The 16168-nt window shown below is 45.4% G+C and overlaps 1 protein-coding gene across 2 annotated transcripts; it reads left to right on the top strand.

Annotated features, from left to right (window-relative positions):
- Positions 1-8928: 8928 nt before the first annotated feature.
- Positions 8929-14581, top strand: SET (SET nuclear proto-oncogene). Of its 2 annotated transcripts, none has more exons than XM_063936450.1 (8): positions 8929-9089; positions 9635-9692; positions 10565-10707; positions 11599-11702; positions 11791-11904; positions 12439-12609; positions 12700-12852; positions 13267-14581. In XM_063936450.1, the coding sequence occupies exons 1-8, from the start codon at positions 9017-9019 to the stop codon at positions 13288-13290; spliced, it is 840 nt and encodes a 279-aa protein (XP_063792520.1). In that variant the 5' UTR covers positions 8929-9016; the 3' UTR covers positions 13291-14581. The 2 variants fall into 2 exon arrangements, with proteins under 2 accessions (XP_063792520.1, XP_063792521.1); XM_063936451.1 differs by having other exon boundaries at positions 12700-12856.
- The last annotated feature ends 1587 nt before the right edge of the window (positions 14582-16168 follow it).

Raw genomic sequence — 16168 nt, 5'->3', positions numbered from 1 at the left:
TTATTTTAGTGTTCCCTATATTTTTTTTGAGCAATGTATTTATATTTATAATAATCACATAAAAATGCATATATATGTGTGTGTGTGTGTGTGTGTGTGTGTGTGTGTGTGTGTGTGTGTGTGTGTGTATATATATATATATATATATATATATATATATATATATATATAAACAAATGTATTTTGACAATACAACCGTGTCCTTTACACTAATTTTTACATTAATACTACATCTAACATCGGCTCAGCAAGTATAAAGTAATATGGACAATTTAAGTGCAGCCATGAAATGATGAACACCGATGTTTGGTTTGAGGACTGTACAACAAACCACACAGTATTCCACAGCCCCCTGCTGTCCCTGCAACAAGGGGCCCATTTTCTAAGTCTACTAACAATAGATACACTGCAGCATTGGCTGAATGACATAAAATGGGGGGTGGGAGTAAACTTTTGAAGTGCAAAGCCTTTTCAGAGCCTACAAGCGTCTTTAGCACTGTCATATACATTATGCAAAAATCCTCAGCAATAAGGAACCGACCCTGTACTTCCAGCGCTGCGTCTTCATCACCCAAGACATTCCTTTTTCCCTCTACATCGATCTTTGTGGCTCCGAAGCATAGGTCAAAGCGAAATGTTTATTTTTTAAAACAAGACAACAGTTTGATGTTGATAATGGGATTAGGAGACAGTGGATGCAGCCATTTTAATGTAGGCCATCCATGCGGATTGCTGTTCTCACTACTAAGCCTCATCCCTTCAGCAGTTGTGCCAGATGGAGATTGCAAACCATGCGTATAGACGCTGCATGATAGATATATGCTTCACGCTGCAATAAAACCAACATGTTAATCTGTAGCCAGTTCTTACACACAGTGTAATCTTCTCTAGTGTATAATTACAACAACTTGCCCAGGAAACTCCATTTTGTCAACACTGGATCTGAAAAGCAATATAATAGTCTATTGTCTGTGCAGTATTTTAGTTACAAGTCGCACCTACTTGTTACATGTGAATAGATTCTGCAAGACTCCTGCATAACTTTAGTACAATAGCTGCATGCACGAAACCGCTTGCAAACATATACTATACAATAATACGGACACAAGAATCGCACACAATTTATCTATGGCCTGAAACATTTGTATTAAAACGCTGTTGTTCATTGTTTGAATAACTTAACAAATGGTTTCGACCAAATAGTTAGGGGTAGTATACTTTGGGGTAGATGCTATAATTTTCTAGAATGTAATAGAAAAATGATAGCTGGAATGGTTGCAATGGGCAGATACACCACTGGTCATTTTTAGAAGCTTTAGTAAATGTACTCCATAGTATTTAGCCAACTTAGGGCCTAATTCATAAGGCAAAGAACCAAAAAATGACTGTTTTGCGCTAAAATACTAAATGGTGCATATATGAATGAAAACTCCTGTATAATATATAACCACCTGATTTATTTATTCAATAAAAAAAATATATATAAAAAGATTGGGTAACGTTCTGCTTTTACTATATAGAATTCATGTGTACAAGTCATCAAATACTTTTCCTAATTGCTATAACAATGAAAAACACCTGATATATATTACCACATGTAGTATGAATACTTATGAACACTCTAGATAGTATCCAATCTAAGTATACATCTTTCATAAAAAAGTGCAATTTATCTTTAAAATGTTATCCATATATTGTAGAAAGCAGGGCCGGTTCTGGAGCTCTGTGCGCCCCGGGCAGCAATAGGGGGCGTGGCTTCGTATAGGGGGCGTGGTCATTTACGCCCCCTGTACAGACGGAAATGTGCGGTGCATGATGACGTCATCGCGCACCGCACAGTAAAGGACCTCTCCACGAAGGGAAACTAGATGCGTACGCGTCTAGATTCCCTTCACAGCGGGGGGCAGCGGGCAGCGGTAGGCACAGCAGCAGCGGATCTTGTCCTGGTGCGGCGCCCTCCGGATGGCGGCGCCCCGGGCAAGAGTCCTGCTTGCCCATGGCAAGATCCGCTACTGGTAGAAACAACTGTGTTTAAAGATGCTGTCCCAAATTGTGGTTACCACTCATATGCTGTATGCACACAGCTTATTGTTCCATGATATATATGTTTCTTAAAATGGTATGAAAACTTTTGCACACTCATATGCTTTTCAGTTTTAAGGTGCAGTCTCTTGTATACATAAGCAGTGGCACTATGTATGGTGTCCCACGTTATGTGCAAACGATCCTGAGAGCACTTGTCCCGTAATGTGATTGCTGCTTATGTGCCGTGTATGGTAGCTTACCATTGCAGCCCAACTGGCTGTTTTGCGGGATCTTGCGCTGCGCTCAGCGGTGTGTGGTGCTGTCTCTCACCCGTCTATGTCCGCTCAACAGCGCACGGGAAGCTGGAGCCGCTTGTATGAGGACAGCTGTGCAGATCTGACTCTCCCCGTCAGCTGGTTGGCCACGTCCTCGTTGCAGAAGACCCAGCCGGCGGTTTCTGATGTAAGGAGTCACGTTTGGCCGTCCTTGGTTCCCAGCTTATGGACCAGATCACCAATAGTTGTAGGAATTTGTAGAATGATCAGCAAATTTTCCCTCTAACCTGGGTGCTTCCTCAAAGAGTAATTCAGTAAGGATAGCAAATTTGGCTAATTAGCAGAATTTACTATCCTTTGGATCACATGCTGGGGGCCGCCCATCGCAGGCCAAGGCCGCCCAGCATGCTGACCGCCACCTCCCCCAGTTCAACAAGCAGAAATTGCAAACGCTTCATGGAAGCTGCGCACGCAGGAGTCCCGCCGCCATGATTGCGGCGGCTGCGTGTGACGTCACGCAGCCGCTGTTATCACGCCCCCGCTTGCCCACCTCCGCCCCCGTTCATGCCGCACCGCCCCAGCAACGCTCAGTCTCCTCCCTATAAACGGAGCAATGCCGGCCCCGCGACCGCCTATGTCTGATCGACAGGCAGAGATTGCATTTTATGCGCCCCCTCCACCCGCATCTTTTTCTCAAAAATTGCGGCTGGATCGCTTACTGCGATCTAACCTGAATTAGGCCCTTAATCAGAATTTCTGTGCAATTTTTAGGTACGGCTCCACAAAATTAAAATCACAAATAAGACTGGTATTAGTTTGGTATTCGTTTAACATAAATATATATATATATATATATATATATATATATATATATATATAAAATAGGATTTTGGTTACTTACCGGATGCTGTATATATATATTTCATATATATATATATATATATATATATATATATATATATATATAAGAAATTAAAATAATTAAACCATGGATTTTTCCAGCAGAATAAAGGGCCTGATTCATGTTTGTAAGTAAAGCAAAATATGCAATTAACTTTGTGTTTGGAATAAACCATGTTGCAGCGCAAGGGGAGCAAATACATGTATATTGTTTCTGTACGTGGTAAATACTAGCTGCTTTTGTATGCAGCCCGCAAATGGTAGCTTTATTTTTACACTGCAATTTAGAACACACCCTACCCACTAATCTCTCTGCACATGTTACATCTGCCCCACCTACAGTGCAACATGGTTTTGCCCAGTTGTGTGCTTTTTGCTTTACTTACAAATATAGATCAGGCCCAGCGTATGAAGTCTTCTGTAGTTCTATTGGAATTATTAACAATACTTCTTCTTCTTTTCTTTTTTTTGCAGGGGGGGGGGGGGATTGTACTAAAAGGCAGTATTCATTATGGTTAATAAAAAAAAAGGCGTTTAATTTTAACGACAGCACAAATACATGAAAACAAAGGATTTCGGGGTATATGCAATTCCGGACGAATTGCGCCTTTTTTTCGCCCGTTTTTAAATTCGACACAATTCGACCGTCGAATCCCGGCCGGCGGGTGCTGGAATTCGACATATTCAATTAAAAACGGATTCGACAGTCCCGCTGTCGAAAAACGGACCAATTGACGGATAAGTGCGTCCTGGATTCGACTTTTCGGACGGCACAAAAATGGTTAAAAAACCCTGAAAAAAATTGCGTGGGGTCCCCCCTCCTAAGCATAACCAGCCTCGAGCTCTTTGAGCCGGTCCTGTTTGTAAAAATACACGGAAAAAATTGACAGGGGATCCCCCGTATTTTTAGAACCATCACCGGGCTCTGCGTCCGGTCCTGGTGCAAAAAAATACGGGGGACAAAAGACGTAGGGGTCCCCCGTATTTTTAACATCAGCACCGGGCTCCACTAGCTGGAGAGATAATGCCACAGCCGGGGGACACTTGTATATCGGTCCCTGCGGCCGTGGCATTAAATCCCCAACTAGTCACCCCTGGCCGGGGTACCCTGGATGAGTGGGGACCCCTTAAATCAAGGGGTCCCCCCCCTCCAGCCACCCAAGGGCCAGGGGTGAAGCCCGAGGCTGTCCCCCCCATCCAAGGGCTGCGGATGGGGGGCTGATAGCCTTGTGTCAAAGAAAAGAATATTTCCCCCCCCGTATTTTTACAACCAGGACCGGCTCAAAGAGCTCGAGGCTGGTTATGCTTAGGAGGGGGGACCCCACACATTTTTTTTATTGATTTTAACCCATTCCCACTGAAAACCATGCTCTCTCTATTTTAGTCAGTTAAAAAAAAAATATTCTTTTAAAAATATATAAATAATACTTGTGTCTCCTAATAGACAAACCAAGTACATAATCCCTTCTAATATAAATAGATATGCTATTAGCAATAAAAAAACACACAAAAAAAACACACAAAAAACATGTTTTTAAATTTTTTTAATAGATTCCGCCAGCAAAGTGAGGCGGAATGAAATTGACGAAATTACTGTCGAAAAGCACTGTTGTCGAATCGACATTCTTCAATTTAATATACTTTTGTTGAAAAGCCGCATTTTTACCACTGCAGACATGTCGAATTTTAAAAATGTCGAATTGCAAAAAGTCGAATCTGAAACGTCCATTTTTTTGTCGAAAAGTACTGTATTGCATTGTCGAATCCAATTCGACATTTTTTTTGTCGAAAATGCCCCATTTTTCGACTTTTGCGGCAATTCGACCGCAATTGCATATACCCCTTCATATTAAATAAAAATACATTTGTAGAACTATTCAGGTTATAGAACAACCCCCATACATATATATGTATGCACCTCTCACCTACCACCACCTCACCCTGTAATACAAACCTTGTGCCGGCGCTTGTCCTCTCCTTGTCTGTCTCGTCTCCGTCGCAACTGTGGGGGCTGTTGGGGGCTCCCACTGTGCATGACGGAGATGGGAAAGGTCAAGGCGCATTATTCTATAGGAAAATGAGGACGTTTCAACATCAAGTAACTAAAAAACAATCTTAATAGAGAAAAAATACATGAAATAAAGTCATGGTTGCCCCGCTAAACAATGTTGCCCATGAAACATTTTCCCATCTGGTAAATGCAGCCTTGCCTAAGCACCGTGGTAGAACTGCTTCCCTGCCTAAGGCCCTGATTCAGAGGTGGGCTTGGAAGCTGCTTATCGGTGGTCCTCCATCTGCAGCTTCTTGCAGATGCTGCTACAAAGTCCTTCACTGGTGTCATCCGTGCAAGGACTGAGATGCCCACTTGCAGCGTCCATACACACTGTAATACCACCTGGAACGTCTTTAGAAGTTACCAACAGCCCTGCGGAGAGGTACAGATTTTCCATCTGATTACGGCCTCACAACTGAAGGATGGAGCCCCTGAGTATGCAAACACTTCAGTGAAACATCAGCGGCACTCCCATAACACAGACCATCCCCATGCATCCGTTTAGCCACTTCCCTGTCACAGCCCAGGACTGGAGCACCCAATATATTTTCAAAACACTTCTGCGTGCGTGCATCTAAAATCAAAACTATGACTCTGCACCAGATTCAGAGAAGGATGGAAACTCAATGCCGATTGGAAGCAGCTTTGAATTTCCGTCCAGTTTTAATGCAGAACATGCAGGAGACGTCTCAGTGGAACTGGAAGTGATGCCTCCTGCGTTTAGCTGTGATCCCAGCACTGCAACTGATGTCACAAGCAGGGATCCAACATCGCAACCATTGGTCGCAATGTTCCACGCAGATGGCCAATTGAGTAAGCCTCAGCTTACGCAGCTGGCAAACAGAAGTGGGGGCTGCGAGGCCAGGAAGTCTGTGTGGTGGCACGCAGACCCTTGGCTCTCCCCTCCCAGAAAATGGGGGGGGGGGGGGCACACGCCCCCATTTCCAGGAATGCAGGCCTCTCCCCGACCCCTCTATGCCACTGCCTGTCAGTCAGTGGCAAAGGGGAACTACGGGCGACATCACAAGGCACAGAACTGACAGAACAGTACACAGACAGGAATACCTCTGGTGGAGTCAGTAGGTGTATTCTCGCACTGTGGACCTTATTCAGGTTGGATTGCAGATTCTGCTAAAAAGCAGAAACTGCAACTGTTTCTGTCGCATGCTGGGGGCCGCCCAGCACAGGGCAAGGGTGCCCGGGCATGCTAACCTCCGCCCAGCGGCTGCAATTTCTGTTGCGGTCGCAGCAACTGTGAACGACCCCTGGCGCACCGCAGCCATGTTTTTAATCGGAGCAGTTGCGTGTGACATCATGCAGCCGCCCACGAAAATGGTCCGGCCCCTTTAGGGATGCGATCACTCTGTGAATGCGAACGCATGCGCTGTACACCCGCAGCACATGCGCAGTGTACTGTAGTGTAGGCTTCTCTGCTGCGCCTAGGTGCACCAAAGTTTATTAGCATAAGCCTTTCTTCTATTGTTCTCAGCTGCAATACAATACAGAGAGAACAATACAGCAGGGGATTAAGTCAGAGTCAGACAGAACTGGCTCAGTTAATCCTATTAAAGGGACAGATGAGCATGGCTCCATCTGTAGTTTACCAGGCATAAGAATACAATTTATCTTTAAAGTGCATTTGTGAACCATGTATAGTATAACTTCTGCCAGTGGTTACATCCATTAGAGATATATGGGGGTTATTAGCAAAAACTGCGATCGTACTACTCACTACTACATGTGTGGCGCAGCCCCGTGATGCAATCACAATTAAATTGCGAACGTATCAAACAGAGGTAAACCCCTGTTTACGCAGCATGGCTGCGCATGCAGGCGGTACCGGTGCCATGTTTCCTGTCGCAGGAAACGCAGGCGACGTCATCAGGGCACTGCAAAAATGCCCATTATAGGCCTGCAATTCTTGCTCTCTTCCCCCCAATGCCGCATTGCTGCTCTTCGCCTGTCAATCATGACGGCATTGCTCCTTCTGGGATGCGATCGTATCATGCTAGCTCACAAACGCGCACTGCGGCCGATGCACTTGCGCAGACGGTAACATGACCTTCAGAGCGATTGCAGCCATAGCGATCACCTCTGAATAATTTTGCCGTGCCAGGATTGTAATGAATACATAAGTCCTTTTAAACAGCACAGAAACGGCCGCGTTGCAGCCGGAAATATCCGCTTAATAGGACAGCTGCCGGGTCGTGGCCATCCCTGAAGGCAGCGGAGTGTGTGTGTGTGTGTGTGTGTGAATGGCCTCTCACACACACCGTTTTTTTTGTGCCGCCACTGCTGCGCACAGAATTAAACAAAGCCGTTGTGTGTGAAAGGGTATCCATTTGAATGGTTGACCATGTTAAGGTCGACAGTCATTAGGTCGACCACTATTGGTTGACATTGACATGGTCGACATGGACATATTGTTGACACAGGACAGGTCGACACATGAAAAGGTTGACACTGTTTTTTTTTGCTGTGGTTGTCACCTGTCGGGAGATTTTTTACGATGCCTATCCGATGGCTGCCGGCTTGTCTTCAGCCTCAGACACCCAGAAGTGGTGCCCATAGCACCGCTCATTTGCGCAGCTCAGACTTATTCTGCACAGTCTAACCATCGATGGTTATACCATTGGTTTGTATGTACGTTGCATGAGAAGCCAGTCCACTAATCGATGACTATACCTATTGTGGAACTACAAACACAAGAATGTCCTGTTTTCCACTTCCTAACCTTGAAACCTATGTACCATGCTTGGACTTCCAATAGTGCCACATGTGGCTGCCAGATGCAGGGCATGCTGGGACGTACTGCCAGGCAGCGTGAGGCACTACACAACCCATCATGCACTGCCACAATGTAGGCATGACCTAGCAGCAAATCTGTGGCAATGCATGCTGGGATATGTAGTGCCACACGCTGCCAACCTGTGGCGTAGAATCTGTGATGGACGCAGCAATAAAGGCAACAGCCAGCGTACACCATGCTCTCTGGGGTGCGATGCCATGTTATCGCCACAGTGTGCACTCGACACCCCACTGGCAGAGCAGGGGTTAACAGAGCACGGTGGCTGCGTGAGAGAGAGAGAGACGTCCCCGCGCGCACACCCCTACCCCCCCTCATCCCCCCTGCTGCCACACCGCGTGCGGCGGGAACTGACACAGGCTGAGGGCGGACTCGCTGGCCCACGTGACCAGCCATGCCCCCCCATGGCACCTCCGTCCAATAGAGTTCCCTGACGTCGCGGCAACCTTCCCCCGCAAACAGCCTCTCCAACGTTTCTGGGTAACCCCCCACCCTCCAGTTACATGGAGGGGAGGGGAGAAGTGGGCGGAGCTCCCGCGTAAACAGCCGCTGCCTGCCCCGCCCACCTGTTAGCAACACCCCCCGCCCTGAGCAGGGAGGTGGTGCCGCCTCGCTACCAAGAGAGCGGGAGCGCGTGTTGGTGCCGAGCGCAGTGCGTCCCTCCCCCTCCTTTCTCTCTCTCTCTCTCACACACACTGGTCGGGAGCGAGATCTGCCTCACACAGCAGCCGCGGCCATCGCGCTCTCCTCTCCCGCTGCCGCCCGCAGGCCGCCGCCGCTCCTCAGCCCGCAGCCAGCACAGGAAGGAGGGGATAGCGTGTTCCGTCCCCCTCCCTTCCCAGGAGCGGTACCTGCGCCGCCTGACCGAGGAGCCCCCCTCCTCCTCTTCCCAGCAACAGCAGCCAGGCCCGAGCCTGCCACCCCCCGCTCTTCTCGCCGCTCTCCCGCAGCATCACCATGTCGGCGCCGGCGGCCAAGCTCAGCAAGAAGGAGGTGAACTCCAACCACGACGGAGCGGACGAGTCCTCAGGTAAAGGGGCACCCGGGTGCTGGCGGCCATTTTCCGCGGCGGAAGGCGCAATGTCCGGACGCAGCGGGGCGGCCCGGGAATAGGGTGGGGGGGGAAGGGGATACCGGGGGTGGGGATCGCACGGCGTGAAGGCCCCGGTGGCGGCAGCTGCGGCCGGTGGACCCTGAGTGTGGGAGTGAGGCCGGCTTCCCTCCCCCCCAGCCCGCCTCGCTGCGCGGCTCATTGTCCTCCGCCATGATGCTTCCGTCCCGATCAGCAGCAGCATGGCGCAGGCCGCGGCGGCTGGAGGAGGGGTCCCGGGGACGGTGCTGGGGGCCGGCGGCTCCGCTTCCGCGATGCGCGGCCTGGCCTCGCCGTCTCCACGTGGGTCCCCGGGGCCTCCTTCCCCCGCCTGAGCCTCTGCAGCGGGGCCGCCGCTGAGCCATCCCACGTGTGCCGCCTCCTCCGGCACATGCCCGCTCTGTAGCCGGCCGAGCGCTGCCGCCGCCGGGCTCTGTGCTGCAAGGTCATGGCGCTAACTCTCCGTCCTATCTGTTCTGTTACAGAGAAAGAGCAACAGGAGGCGATCGAGCACATTGATGAAGTACAGAACGAAATAGACAGGTACCTGATGTGTGTGTGTGTGTGTGTGTGTGTGTGTGCTGCTATACTTGCTAGATATATTGTATTATATTTTTATTTGTTTTGTGTATTTTATGCGTGTTCTGTTGCTGCTGAAGTGTGCAAATAGCTGCACGATTCGCCCATAAATGCTCGCTATCAATGAATGGGGTAGTGATCACTTTTGTGTGAGATCCCGGTGCTGTGAAGTGCAGTGGGAGCTGCACAGAATAGGTTGGGTAATCAATTCACCATCAATTGAAACCCACTCTATTGTGCATTATCTGTTCCCATTAACCCCCAGAGGGGGGCTTCAATTGCCGGTAAATTGTTTGTCTGCCAGAATCTGTGCGCTATATGGCAGTGTGATCTCGCACAAAACTGTTCACGAACCCATAGTGTAGCATGCACTTATGTGCATCGGCCATACGAATGGTGCGAGACGGGGTCTGAGATCTCTCTCTCTCTCATATGTAAAAGTTAAGGACATGAGCTACACACGTGTATATAATTTTATTTGTATGGAAAGGGGGCAGTTGGATTAAACATCATGTTGAATAGCGCCAGGAATGGATGCCCAGAGCTATTCAGGTGTTTAGTGCAATCAGAATCCCTGTAGTCATGGGACTACATCACAGCAATTGAATAGCAGCAGGCATATTTTCCTGGTGCTATTCAATATAGCGCTTAATTGAAATTCTCCCCATACATCATTAGTGTCTGCTATATGTTAAATTGGTCGCTTATTCTGTCCTGGTTGCTGTCACCATGTATGCACCAGTGAGTGATATGCTAGTGAGATGTTGGTAGATGTGTGTGGTTTTCAGGGTTCTATCAGTCTTCCATTTGGGTAATAATTGCATGTCTTCCCACAGGCTGAATGAACAAGCCAGCGAGGAAATACTGAAAGTAGAACAGAAATATAATAAACTTCGCCAGCCATTCTTTCAGAAGAGGTCAGAGTTGATCGCCAAAATCCCAAACTTTTGGGTCACGACATTTGTCAATCACCCACAAGGTAAGTGTGGTGGACTATAAATCGGTGTGAGGAGTTTGCAAATGTGTTAAGGTTTAGAGCCTTGTTGTTTTCCTGGTTCCCTCAATGGTTGTCCATGGGGCCACTGTGAGCCTATCTGTACCATGGGTTCCCATTTCGTGAAGGTAGTACATTGAGGGGAGTCCTAGGCCTGGCAGCAGAGAATGTGGATGGTTACCACAAATGGTTAGCCTTTCCGTGACTAGTTTCCAGCAATGAAGCTATATGTATCAGCATATTCACATCTGTTCCCACACACTATCAGGGATCTGCAACCAATAGAGTTCTACTTTGGTCCTGATTTTTCATTCTGCAGATTTACCATGACCCACGAAGCTTAGCTATTGCCGTCATTTGAGGTAGTTGCCCATTGTAGCCTATTGGCTAAAATAATGGAAGATTTCAGAGAGGGAGGACCCTTAGGTGCTCTATCCGATACTGGCCACAAGGGTTGCGCTGTGGCAGTGCATTACATCTGTCGGGTCATAAACCCAGGTCCCAGTAAGGTTGTATTACGCTTAAGTGTTTGCCGAATAGGCTGCAATGGTATGATGGAAATTATCTCAATTTGTTTATCCTCACTGATGCATCTTCCCCTTGTTCTTTATCAAGTATTGTAGCTAATGCTTAAATTTCATATTAATGAGGTGTTGCGTTGTACATATCTACCTACAAATGGTTTTGTTTTGAGGACCCTATTTAAACTGAAATGTGTTTTTAATAGCATTCAGGCTGTAGACCTTATGAACAGTAGCTATTACCGCATCACTAGATTTTCTGCATTGAATATAGCTCGCATGTCTTTGCAAAGTTCTTTGCTAATGGGAACATATTTTTGAAAATTGATCAGTAAGTCAATGTCCCCTTTTGCAGTGTCTGCACTTTTGGGAGAGGAAGATGAAGAAGCACTTCACTATCTGACCCGGGTGGAGGTGACAGAGTTCGAAGACATAAAATCTGGATACAGAATAGATTTTGTGAGTAACAGACTACAGTTGGGGTGACCTTCTGCAGTAGATGGGTGTTTTTTTATAGCTTACTGATGTCTCCCACTTTCTTTTGCAGAATTTTGATGAAAACCCTTACTTTGAAAACAAAGTTCTCTCTAAAGAGTTCCACTTAAATGAAAGCGGAGATCCATCCTCAAAGTCAACAGAGATAAAATGGAAAGCTGGAAAGGTCAGAATGTTCAAGTCTAAATTTTGCAAACAGCCACCTCTGACCTTATGTAGAACTTTGTTTTTGTGTTCATAACTTCCTATTGGTGCTTTAACCAATTGAATTCACTCTGGATTTCACTTAATGGATTGGATTTGTTCAGAAATGTAACTTGCAGTTTAGTAGCATGACTGTGCATCCATGTTAGTGATAGAATACTGTCAGGTGTGATTTGTAGTATAATAAAACTTTGCTATATAGTCTGAAGGGGTTTGTGAAATAACTGATCTCTGAAATGTCAGAGATTATAATTTGGTTCTTTCCAAGAGATTTGGGCAGGATGCATGCGGTAATCTTAACTGTTAAGGAGCTTTTGAGCTGTAAAGTGCACTGATGCCGCTACACATGAGTTATTGTATGCCTATAGAAAATGCTCCTAAAACTGCTACATAATCTACTTAATTGTATTAGAAATTGCAAATTGTGTCAATCCAATCGTTATGCTTTTATTTGATGTGCCACTCACTCCTATTGTGCTTTTTTTTTTTTTTTTAGGATTTGACCAAACGTTCTAGCCAAACGCAGAATAAAGCCAGCAGGAAGAGGCAACATGAAGAGCCTGAAAGCTTCTTCACTTGGTTCACAGACCATTCTGATGCAGGGGCAGATGAACTAGGAGAGGTTATAAAGGATGATATTTGGCCAAATCCATTACAGTACTACCTTGTGAGTATTGCACCAGGCAAGCGATGTATGCATATGCTATTGTGGGACCTTAATACTGACCTGCTTTTTTCTTTCCAATGATAACCCTAGGTCCCCGATATGGAGGATGAAGAAGGTGAAGGAGAGGAAGAAGACGATGATGACGAAGAGGAAGGCCTAGAAGACATTGATGAGGAAGGTGATGAAGATGAGGTTGAAGGAGAGGAAGATGATGATGAAGACGAAGAGGGGGAAGAAGCAGAGGTATGTACGTAAAATCTTATCACTTTTTATTATGCATGCACATGAAGGTATTACTGTTCAGTCTGAAGCCTAGTGTCCACTGTAGGTAGTTGGGGTGATCTCCATCCCTAGTCACATGGATGGTTCTCCTTGTGCAGTGAATATCCTTCATTCATCCACAGGTCATTGCTGTTACTTTAGGGAGTAAGGTTTTAGGTGGAGACAGGGACTAGAACTTAATTTAAGGTCAGGCAGAAATAAAGGTATTATGTACCTGTATGGCTTGTACTCTATAAAATTTTTTTTTAAAAATTGGTCCCAGAGCCTAATATGCAGGAGCTGTCATACTGTAGTCTGTTAATGACGTGATGTCGTGCTCTGGAAAGGTGTATACTTGTCTGCCATATGCTTACATTGAATCATGTTTTTTTGCAGGATGATGAAGGCGAAGATGATTAAATGATTGCATTGTTTGGATTCCACCCTCTTCCCCTTTTTTTTATCAAGTCCCTGGGAGCAAGATGCTGTTGTGTTTTTTTTTTTTTTGTTTTCTCCTCCCCACCCCAACTCCCCATTTATTTTATTTTTTATTTTTTTGTGCTCGGTCGCCTTTTGTTTTTGGTCCTTTCCCTCCTTTATCCATTTATATCATTGTTTATAACATTATTTTTTGGGGATGAGGTGAGAACTGAGTAAAAAAAAATACAGTGGAAATCTCCTAACCTTTTTCTGTTCTCAAATTCATTATTCTCCTAAACTTAAACTATAAGCTGTACCCTTGTATGGCATATGGGGGCCCCAATGCCTCTTTGCTGCCGTCACTAGTGGAAGCTGAGGAGTGTTAGACCCTGTGTGATAGTACATAGCAGTCTAGTTTTTCTTTTTCCCCATTTTTTTTTTCTTTCCCTCCTGTGTATATTGGGCTCAGAGGTTACACTGTTTCCATGTGGGTATGGACAGGTAGCATTTACCAACATGTATCTCCCTTTTTTTTTTTTTTTCTTGTTTAAAAAATTATGACTAAAAAAAATGACAAAAAAACTGGGGTGGGTTAGTCAGTGGGAGGGTTTTCAGAGACAGCAGGGAGGGGTGGGGAGGGCTAGGTCAGGCATTTTCGAAACACTGCTTTTTCTCTTTGGCATGTTTGTGATGTTTTTGAAGGCATCCATGCAGTTTAAGACACTTTTAAAATTAAAAGCAAAAATCTGGTGATCTCAGCCCTGACGCCCTACAGGGCCCTCTCTTCTGAAGGACCCTGTGGAGGAAATTATTGGAAATGGACATTATCAAACTTCTTTTGTTTTTTTCTGGAAAGGAAAGATGCTCAGTTTTAACCGTTAAAGTGTACAAGTTGCTTTGTTACAATAAAACTAAATGTGTACACAAAGGGACTACTGGTTTTCACTTGGATGCTGCCTTTTTCCCTACCTATATTTTCACTTGCCCTCTTTTTGTTTTCTTTCTGTTCTGCCCCCAGTCCGATGTATTTAATGTTTTTGATACAGGGCGTTTTGTAGTAACCTCCAGATGAACCAGCCAAGTAAAGCCAGGAGCATATGGTGCTGGTTATCAACGATATACAGTCGGCACCTCTTACCACTCCGTCAAGAATGGAGTTTGTGGTGATTTTTGTAACTTGCTTGGCAAAGGTGTGCGTAGGCTTTTAATCTGATTCCCAGTCTGTTAAATCTACATTTTGCTGTCAGATTTTGCCTGTCAATCAACACTATAAATAAAATAATTGGTGTGATCTCTGTCCATTGTCACAATTTATACAGTTGGGAATCTGACACCATAAGATTCCAAGTACCATAAAAGCTTGTTCTCAGTGTTCCATTATAGATGGGCATTGTTGCAGTCTCATGTCCGACATTTTTCTTGGTTGCATTAACCTCAGCGTCTTAGCTCTGCAGACTGTAAGGAGTGAAGAATGCTATTTGTTATAAAATAGGTCGTGGTCTGGCTTTGTAAGCATTATGGTCCTGTTTAAAGTGTCAATTAGTCTGAAGTAGAATTACCAATTTCTGAATGGTCTGCATGGCAGTTCTCATACTACGTGCAGTCAATGTATGTCACTTCCATCTGCTGTATATTGCAAGATCAGTGGACTTCCCAATATCCGTGATGTTGTGTTCTGGAATAGCACATGGTGTTTTGGCATCACAAGTCCGTGCACACCATGGATGTTTGAGGGGAATCTTGCAATGTCTGCACTACCGTAAGTGCTTGGTGTGTGAATTTGGTTAGTATTTCATGCACAACTGGATCCCTACTTTCCCAAGTCTGTCTTCTAGTGATGGCAAACTGCAGTGTTAATCCTGCCACCCCTAAATTTCTGTTAAGCAGCTGCACATGAGCTTCTTATAACTCACCTGTGTACGTAACGCCAACTTGAATAGTAGATCTATGGCTCCTGTAGTTACATGGGTTGCATGACGTGAACTTGGGCATAAATAACTTTATAACAGGCTGAAGTATTGCTGGTTAAGTAACACTGGGGCAGATGTATTAACCTGGAGAAGGCATAAAGGAAGTGATCAACCAGTGATATGTGCAAGGTGATAAACGAACCAGCCAATCATCTCCAATATGTAAATTAACAACTAGGAGCTGATTGGCTGGTGCGTTTCTCACCTTGCGCTTATCACTGGTTTATCACTTTCTTTTGCCTTCTCCAGGTTAATACATCTGCCCCACTGTAACCATTTATTTTGCCAAAAAAATTGAGAAATGAACACGTACACACCTCAGAAGGGAAGGCTTGAGTAGAGGTTTCTTTCCTAAGCAATCAGAGACTCCCCTGGGATGTTTAAACATATACCTGAGTGATGACAAGTGTGTGATAATTACAGCGCCAACTAGTTTAATTCTCCTGTGCAGCTGCAGAAATATTAAAGGGATACTCTGCCGGCTGGATCCTCCAGTTGCTGAGCTCCTTCTACCGCTACGTGTTTAACAGTAGCATCTTCATGCATGTGATATGCTGACGTTTACATTTTTTGGGGAGATGAGTTGGTAACTTCCTGCCATTTGGCATTAAATGAACTCGATCAGAATTCTCTGCAGCTTTTGTAATGTGAAGAGGATGCTGGCTGTCATTGTTTAGGTACATGTTCTGCATTGTAGAGTGTGTTGTACTGTATAAAACATCAGCTATCTGATGAGACTTGATTAAGCTCATAGTCACGCAATTTTTATATTGGTAATTTGAATGCAATTTGTAGGGACTGTCTTCATGAGTGGGTGGCAATGAAACTATTGACATCCATAACAAAGTCCTGAAACAGATGGAAATGCTTAAATGAGCGTACACTGGCAGAGGAGGGAGAGAAACTCC

Source organism: Pseudophryne corroboree, chromosome 8 (assembly GCF_028390025.1).
Source record: "Pseudophryne corroboree isolate aPseCor3 chromosome 8, aPseCor3.hap2, whole genome shotgun sequence".
Taxonomy (NCBI): Eukaryota; Metazoa; Chordata; class Amphibia; order Anura; family Myobatrachidae; genus Pseudophryne; species Pseudophryne corroboree.
The sequence above is the reverse complement of the archived record's forward strand: the minus strand, read 5'-3'. Positions and strand labels throughout refer to the sequence as shown.

Coding starts and splice junctions, on each gene's coding strand:
- SET (XM_063936450.1), top strand. CDS start 9,017: ATGTCGGCGCCGGCGGCCAAGCTCAGCAAGAAGGAGGTGAACTCCAAC. Junction 10,708..11,598: donor ATTTGTCAATCACCCACAAG/GTAAGTGTGGTG, acceptor CCCCTTTTGCAG/TGTCTGCACTTTTGGGAGAG. Junction 12,853..13,266: donor AAGAGGGGGAAGAAGCAGAG/GTATGTACGTAA, acceptor GTTTTTTTGCAG/GATGATGAAGGCGAAGATGA.